Source organism: Lissotriton vulgaris, unplaced genomic scaffold (genome assembly GCF_964263255.1).
Source record: "Lissotriton vulgaris unplaced genomic scaffold, aLisVul1.2 SCAFFOLD_6119, whole genome shotgun sequence".
NCBI classification, from domain to species: Eukaryota; Metazoa; Chordata; class Amphibia; order Caudata; family Salamandridae; genus Lissotriton; species Lissotriton vulgaris.
Window position 1 is genome coordinate 29,276 of NW_028251558.1, and position 8,895 is coordinate 38,170.

The 8,895-nt window shown below is 42.8% G+C and overlaps 1 protein-coding gene across 3 annotated transcripts; it reads right to left on the minus strand.

Moving 5' to 3' along the window:
- Positions 1–6,371: 6,371 nt before the first annotated feature.
- On the minus strand, positions 6,372–8,336 carry LOC147662845 (uncharacterized). 3 transcript variants are annotated; one of them, XM_086950861.1, is made up of 3 exons: positions 7,323–8,291; positions 6,782–7,244; positions 6,372–6,697 (listed from the first exon to the last, which is right to left on the minus strand). In XM_086950861.1, the coding sequence occupies exons 1-3, from the start codon at positions 8,289–8,291 to the stop codon at positions 6,372–6,374; spliced, it is 1,758 nt and encodes a 585-aa protein (XP_086806987.1). The 3 variants fall into 3 exon arrangements, with proteins under 3 accessions (XP_086806987.1, XP_086806989.1, XP_086806988.1); XM_086950863.1 differs by having other exon boundaries at positions 6,372–6,781; positions 6,950–8,336; XM_086950862.1 differs by having other exon boundaries at positions 6,372–6,667; positions 7,088–8,291.
- Positions 8,337–8,895: the final 559 nt, after the last annotated feature.

The window sequence follows — 8,895 nt, forward strand, 5'->3', positions numbered from 1 at the left end:
TTGAAATATTTAGGGGAAAATTAAATGCCAACCTAAACCAACATGTGACAAAAATCTACAAAAAAACCCTGCACATGCCTAGATCTGCTTCTGCAGCGCAGATCAGATTAGAACTGGGCCTATTAAACCACAAATTTACGAACCCTGGCTTTTATTTGAATCTGTGCCACAAACTAAGACAAGCAGAGCCAGGTACTCTGGAGTCACTACTTTGGTCAGATATCTCCCAGAAAAATACAGGGGGGTCGTATGGCTGTCTCTTCAAGGATGCAGTCAAGCAATTATCTGCGGGCGTATTATGGGATCTCAACCCTAGTAAGGCCGCTTTTATAATCAGCATCAAGAAACGCACTCAACTGAGGTCCCGAATAGCTGACAAAGCTCATTTTGCTAAACGCAAACATGCATGGGCAATAATGAATTCCTATGGGCTGGCCACTCCCCTCCCCTATCTGTCTTGCACTTATCCCTTGTATTTAAAGCTTGGATTCTTGGCTCTTAGACTGGGTGACTGGCAATTTTTAAAGGATTTACCTCACTGGCGTCGTACGTCAGAGGATGTAATGTGCAGGGGGTGTGGCAAGGCGGCTGAAACGTTAGAGCATCCAGTCTGCCTCTGCCCAGCAATTGTGCCACAGCGCAGATGAAAACTGAAAGTTGAGTGGAACAGGCTGGGAACCTGGACCTGCAGGCAGGCAGGAATTGCAGCTCTGAATCCAGAGAACACAGTTTTAAACATAGGCCTTACAACTCCTATACGCTACGTATACCGTAATTTTACTCAATAACCGGAAGGGCTGGTCAACGTTTTTATTCAAAAGGCATACAGTTTACATTAAATCGCACCTTATTAAATGTTGCTAAAATTGGTTACATTTGATTGCATTTTCCTACTACCTGCTGCTAGTTGTTGACCTTTTGATTGCATCCATCAGCATAACATAGCTATTGTTATGCCCTCAAATTTATTTTTTGTTCAAATGCCATTGTTGTTATGGTTGTTGTGTATATTTTGCCTTTTTTATCACATGTACGCCACTGAAGTCCGCTAATCCAATTTGGAAGTTTTTATGTACCCACTGTTTTTATGTTTTGCTATTTTATCATAATTTGTATTGTTGTTGGTATCCTCTGACCTGCACTTTTATGGATATTTTATATCCAAATGAAGCTAAAGTTACCTGTACCTGTAAACCTGTCCCAGGATGCTTATTTCTGGTCTGATTTGCATATGGCTGGGTCTGAACTGGGGTGGCAAAGTGAGCTAAAGAATGATAATGGATTCAACCAGACCTGTGACTGGGGGTGTGTGTCTGAAAATTGTAAGCGCTCTGTCCATCATCTCGTTGTGTTTGCTGGTGAAACGTATTTCAAAAAGCAACCAATTCTGCTCTAAAGTAAGTGCAACTAAAAAAAAAAAAGCAACAGAAATAAAATCACAATGGAAAACATTACATTTTTTAAATGAGGTTGCATGAACACAGAGAAATGAAAAAAAGGGCAAGATCAATCACCTGCAAAGAAAGGGAAAACAAAAATGTTTGAAGCAAATTTGTATAAACAGAGTTTAAATATAAGTGCATAGATCTGAGGGATCGAGGGAAGGAGTCTTTAGAAGTGGCAAAATAGATGCCTTTTTCCAAGCAACTGGAAAAATGACGGACTTCAGCACCATTGTTAGTAACAAAGTGAGATGAGCAGAAATGGTAGATGAAACCGGATGGAGGGCAAGAATCTGCAGGGGCTCCACATTTCATAGTGTTGATAAGATTAATGTACTCATTACCAGGAAATGGTAAATTAGTTTATTCACCATACGTTCCTCCACTGTATCTGTCCCTAAAGATTATCTGGTGTTATTGTAAAATCTAGGAATATTTTATTAACTTTGGAAAAAAGATTTCGGCTACTTCATCACAACTTTTTGGCTGGGAGTTACAACATTTTTATAACCAAAGGATGAAAGTGATTTAACTGTGTTGAACAATAGGCTGTTACTCTTCCTCCAAAAATGTCATTGGTGCCTACATTTCTCGAGATCATAGGAGTACCATGGTGCGGAAGGCGCAGACAGATGGTTAGTCTTCAATCTAAGAGGCCCTACTTGACAAACTGACTGGAAAAAATGTGCAAGATGATTAGCCTTAAGTAGCTCAAGACTTTCACTGATCAGAAGTGGCACTCACTTCAGAAAAGGTTGAAGACCCCTGTTGTAAACACTTAGGGCCAGATGTAGGTCGCCAATTACCGGTCGATAACGGCCGATTTCGGGCGTTACCGACTGGTAATTGGTTTTTGAGATGTAGGGGGTCCGAATTTTACTGAATCTGTAAATTTACCGATTCAGTATATTTACAGTTTCGGTAAAATACCGACTCGGTATATTTACCGAATCGGTAATTCCAGATGTTGCTGGCACTTCAAAGAGTGCCACAGGCCCTTTAGGAGTCGGTATTTACCACCCAATCCTATTGGGTGGTAAAATACCGAATTCAGGTGTACATGCACATCTGTGCATGTACACCTGTGCCATGTGACACACAGACATGCCCTTAGGGCATGTATGTGTGCCACATGGCACACAAGCCTGGAATTGAGGTGCTACAGGGTGTCAAAGTGACACCCTGTTCCCCCTTGCAGGAATCGGTATTTACTGATTCGGTAAATACCGAATTGGTATTTCCCATTGATTCCTATGGGCTTCAAGGCCCATAGGAATCAATGGGAAATACCGATTGGGAATTTACCGAATCGGTAAATACCGAATCTTACAGATTCAATAATTGTTAAATAAAAATTACCTACATCTGCCTCCTTCCAATTTACCTACTCTTAAATACCGAATCGGTATGATTCGGTATTTAAGAGTAGGTAAATCGGAATTACTTACATCGGGCCCTTAATATCCCCAAAATCAAATAATTTGAAAAATGCAAAAAAAACAGAAATGTGGTACAAAACAAAGAGTTTCCATTGGGTCAATTGAAAGGGGGCTTGTTTTTACACTAGCAACAATTGTCTAGGAAACATAGGATCGGCATGATGCAAATTGTGAAAGGGAGAGTGCACATGTTACTTCCACCCTTTTCAAGTGGGAGTTCAAAAATATGGATCCAGCCCACAAGGTTCTGAGTTTCCCAGAAGTGTACTGAACCCCAGACTGACCGGAGTCTAGAAGCAACAAGAGTATATTGTAGTTACAGCCCAGGAGCTCTATAGCCAGCAGAATCTAGCATCCACGACTCTACACAAGAACAAATAGGAGTTAGAATAGCCTAGCCCTTTTCCATGTCACCCTACCCCAGAGCACTGTCACCAACCCCACCACACTAACCTTGAAAACCATAGCCCCTTTCCCCAAAACACCGCCATCATCTGTTCTCACAAAACACTGTCCCTTTCTGCTCGCCCTAAAACTAATCCCCCACACTGCAACCTACCCTCAAAACACTATATGGCTACACTGTCTGCTTCTGCCATAACACTGCCCTCTATCCTGCCATCCCCACCCAAACTGACCCCTGCCCTACCATTGTCCCTATTGCCAAACTGTTGGACTTGGCCCTTTAAGCAGGTTCACCCCTGAACTTTTTGCCTTGAAACTCTGACCTGATGTTAGTTGATTTGTGGCCTCTGCGCACTTTAGCACTGTGGCCCAGTGTAAAGTGTGTGCGCTCTCTGAGTGCGTGTGGTGAGAATGGCCTGCCTTCCCATAGGAATGCATGGAGGATATGAATGTCCATGATAATTCCTGATGTGAGAGGAGTGCAGGGGCAAGTTATGGTATGTGCGGACTCGAGAGATTAAATGCTACGCAATGGTGTGCGCAGATTTAATGTGACTAGTGGAGAAGTGCAACTTTTTAGAAGTTGGCATTTCTGTGTGCAGTGAATGTGAATTGACTGTCTGGCTTGTGATTGACAGGAGCTGGCTGGTGTGCTTGGCTCCAGGAGCCAGGATGGGTCTGCCCGGTGCCCTGCCCTGCCCCTGGATTCCTGGAGGACTTCTTGGGGACCCTTCTACTTTTGGATCCTGACAGAGAGGGGCTTGCTGCTGGTGGGGCCCAGGAGTGACCCCATGGGGGCTGTCTCCTTGCTGGAGTGCCCTGTGTGCTGGCCCATGGGCCCTACACTGCCCTCCCTGATGCCCAGGACTTCTTGTACCTATTGCTCTGTGTTCTGCTTTTACCAAGGCTTGCTACAGCCTTCCTGCGCTTTATATGAAGACTGGGCGTGCTTTTGATTTAGTGCCCCAGGGAGGGAGAGCCTGGGGTCTAAGCAGCGTGGAGCTGCAGCCTGGGCTGAGGGAATCCCCCTCGTAGGGTTTCCCCTCTCCTCCTGAGCCTTGTGGGTGCCCACCCCGCATCTCTCGTTATTGATGGTGTGCAGGTGCCCACCCTGCGTCTTAGCGTGCTATTTTTAATTTATGCGCTGGTGCCCACCCCGCGACTTTGCCTGATTATGCGGATGCCCACCCCGCTGTATATTTGTACTTATGAGGGAGCCTACCCCTTTTATTGCTGGAAATGATTACCGCCGCAGCCCGTGGCAAAACAGGAAGTCAGGCACCGTAGTGTCTGACGGCGGGCGGGACTTTCGGTTTTGAAAGAAAGTCCCGCGCTCGCCGCCGCCGGAGAATCCGCCCGAAGGAGAATGCTGGCGCCTGCCTGTGCAGGGCACCCATTGTTGAGGGAGAGCCCCCCGTGCAACTGGACTTCTTTAAAGTTCGTGGATCCATCCTGGCATGTGGGAAATACTCACAAGGTGAGGAATCTGCAGGTAAAGGAGTATCTACCAGAAAGGCAAGTAACTGGTTTGTTAGGTTTTCCTGCTGTCGTATATTATCTAATTCTGGGTGGTGAACTCCGCTAGCAGAGTTATCCGTAATCAGCGGAGCTTGCGGATTTCCTAAAAACTCTGCGCTGTGGAGCGTGGCGAGGTTTTTTTCCACGCTCGTGCTCTTCAACGCCATGTACTGGAGCGAGGAAAATCCACCTCCTGATGGGATTTTTCCTTGCTCGCGCTTGTCAAGGTCTAGTTGGCGAGCAAAAATCAACTTCCTGGCGAGATTCGTCGTCGGATTTCTCAATTAGAATAGTCGCGGCAGGATACAACCACTCGCGTTGAGAAACCTTCCTTCGCATTGACAAAGCTGCCGCTCGAGTAAAGCAGCTGCACCCTCTTGCGCTGCACATGGTGCCATTCACGATTAATTTTACAGGGCGGGACAAACAATCGGAGATCAATATCACCACGAACTGCATGACCCTAACACACTCCGCTGCTTGCAGAACTCCACGTAGAGCGATTGAGTTTTTTTGACACTTTGCAGAGTTCTTCATTGAGGAACACCGCCTAGGCCTAATCTTAGCATGAAAATCTAGATTTCAGTCATATGTTAAGAAACAAGGGTGAGTAGAAACCTTTTGGGCGGAGAAAATTTAAGACATTAATATTGTGAATTTTTTGGTAATTAGTTGATTTTTGCAAGTACTAACACTTCTCTGTGTCAAGTAAAGACCTTGAGAGTTTTGTAACTTTCAGATAGTCAAATTGTGGATTTTGATGCAATTAAAACATTTTCAGGGCCTGAAATTTCTTTGGAGGTTGCATGCGGGCAGCCTAAGTTATCCTGCAAGAATTTCTTGATCAATCCTGTTGCAACTACAATATGTGCTCTCTCATGTAAAGTCAGGTTGTTAGAAGCTTTCCTGCAACTCAAGATATACCTTACTTTTCACCTGGTGTGGGTAGATTTCTCATGTTTAGTGAGATCTCCTTTCTGAGTATAACGTTTCTGGCTTTCCCCTCCTGTATAAGGCTTTAGTCCAGTGTGAATTCTCTCATGTGAAGTGACATTGTATTCATGATTAAACCTTATCTGATATTCAGAACACACATAAGGCTTTTTTCCCCCGTATGGGTTCGCTCATGACAAGTGAGAAGTCATTTGTGACCAAAACTTTGCTTGCATTTCGAGCACTCATAAGGTTTTTCCCCAGAGTGGGATCTCTCGTGAAGCATAACTCTGTCTTTCAGATTTAAGCTTTTATGGCATAAGGATTTTCTCCAGTGTGGAGTTTCTCATCGTGAGATAGCGTTTTTCTCTGCAGCTTTTCTGGCATTCAGAGCACTCATAAGGTTTTCATCAGTATAGAGTCGCTTATGGTTAGTGAGGCTGTACCTATCAAATAGAAATTTCTGGCATTCACAGCATAGGTAATGTTTTTTCCCTGTGTGCGTCTGCTCATGTAGAGTGAGATTGTGTTTAAAATTGATGCTTTTCTGGCACTTGGAGTCCTGAAGTATTTTTGATGGTGTGTTTTCTTATGGTGCATGTAACTATCTTTACCTCTGATTCTTTTCTGACATTTAAAGCACTGATAATGTTTTTCCCCCAGTGTGGATTCTCACATGTGCAGTGAGATTAGATTTACGGCTGAAATATTTTTGGCATTCGGAGCACTGATAAGGTTTTTCCCCAGTGTGGGTTCTTATATGGTGAGTGAGCTTGGTTTTTTCACTGAAACATTTGTGGCATTCAATGCACTGATAAGGTTTTTCCCCAGTGTGGGTTCTTGTATGCCGAGTGAGTATTCTTTTTTCACTGAAACATTTCTGGCATTCAGAGCACTGATAAGGTTTTTCCCCAGTGTGGAATCTCACATGTGCAGTTAGATGTGATTTAAGTTTGAAATCTTTTGGGCATTCAGAGCACTGATAAGGTTTTTCCCCAGTGTGGAATCTCACATGTTCAGTTAGAAGTGATTTAAGTTTGAAACCTTTTGGGCATTCAGAGCACTGATAAGGTTTTTCCCCAGTGTGGGTTCGTATATGCAGAGTGAGACGGAGTTTGTTTTTGAAACATTTCTGACATTCAGAGCATGGATAAGGATTTTCCCCAGTGTGGGTTCTTATATGGTGAGTGAGCTTGATTTTTTCACTGAAACATTTGTGGCATTCAATGCACTGATAAGGTTTTTCCCCAGTGTGGGTTCTTGTATGTCGAGAAAGACTTCCTTTGTCACTGAAACATTTCTGGCATTCTGAGCACTGATAAGGTTTTTCCCCAGTGTGGACTATCACATGTGCAGTTAGAAGTGATTTACGTTTGAAATCTTTTGGGCATTCAGAGCACTGATAAGGTTTTTCCACAGTGTGGATTCTCATGTGCCGTGTGAGATTACTTTTTATACTGAAACATTCCTGGCATTCAGAGCACTGATATGGTTTCTCCCCAGTGTGCTTTTTTATATGCAGAATGAGATAGCGTTTTTCAATGAAACATTTCTGGCATTCAGAGCACTGATAAGGTTGTTCCACAGAATGGGTTATTGCATGTTGAGAAAGACTTTGCTTTTTACAAAACCTTTTCTGGCATTCAGAGCACTGATAAGGTTTTACCCCAGTGTGGATTCTTGTATGTTCAGTGAGTCTGAATTTTACACTGAAACATTTCTGGCATTCAGAGCACTGAAAAGGTTTCTCCCCAGTGTGGGTTCTTATATGATGAGTGAGAGTGTTTTTGTCAATGAAACATTTCTGGCATTCCGAGCACTGATAAGCTTTCTCTCCAGTGTGAGTTATTCTATGCCGAGTGAGACAGGTTTTGGTTTTGAAACATTTCTGGCAATCCGTGCACTGATAAGGTTTTTCCCCAGTGTGGGTTAATACATGTTCAGTAAGACTTTTTTTTTTATAAAACCTTTTCTGGCATTCAGAGCACTGATAAGGTTTTTCCCCAGTGTGGGTTAATACATGTTGAGAAAGACTTTGTTTTTTACAAAAACTTTTCTGGCATTCAGAGCACTGATAAGGTTTTTCCCCAGTGTGGGTCCTTGTATGTACAGTAAGGTCTCTTTTTTCACTGAAATATTTCTGGCATTCAGAGCACTGGTAAGGTTTTTCCACAGAGTGGGTTAATACATGTCGATATAGACTCGCTTTTAAACTAAAACTTTTCTGGCATTCAGGGCACTGACAAGGTTTTTCCCCAGTGTGGATTCTCATATGCTCAGTGAGATAAGATTTATCTCTGAAACTTTTTTGGCATTCAGAGCACTGAGAGAGGTTTTTCCCAGTGTGCATTCTCTCAAATTCAGTGAGATGTGATTTATGGCGGAATCTCACATGTCGATATAGACTCGCTTTTAAACTAAACCTTTTCTGGCATTCAGAGCACTGATAAGGTTTTTCCCCAGTGTGGATTCTCATATGCTCAGTGAGATAATATTTATCTCTGAAACTTTTTGGGCATTCAGAGCACTGAGAGAGGTTTTTCCCAGTGTGCATTCTCTCAAATTCAGTGAGATGAGATTTATGGCTGAATCTTTTTTGGCACAGGTAACTTTTTTCCCCAACTTGGGTTATTTTGCTTTGATTGCGGTGGGTTGTAAAACTGAATTTGTTCTCACAGCCCGTGTTTTTATAAGGTGTATTCCTAGAGTTATTGTATCTACATTTAGTTTTCTCTTGCTTATATGCCACGGTAAGAGTGAACCCGATTTTAGAATCGGGCTTGTTTAGATAATGTTCAGCATTTATCTCTAAAAGAAATTGTGTGTAATCTTCTTAACACTTGAAAATGAATGCAGCCCTTTAAAACCTGTCGAAATGTTACTAGCAGATAACAGTCTTTTGGTTATAGCCTCTCCGGCAGCAACTTATTTGTTGACATAAGTTTTTCTCAAATCTATTTGCATAGGTTCTTAGCAATGCAGTGATAAGGTGTTAGTCTGATATTTAATGTTTAAACTGATAAGTACCTTTTTGCACTGATGTAATGGCAGTAACTGAGAACATTAGAACATGCACAGTAATATTGTGGCTCACCAGTCACAGAACATCAGTTCCTTTTACCCTTTCTATGTTTGGTGTAAGGTTAAGAATTTTAGTT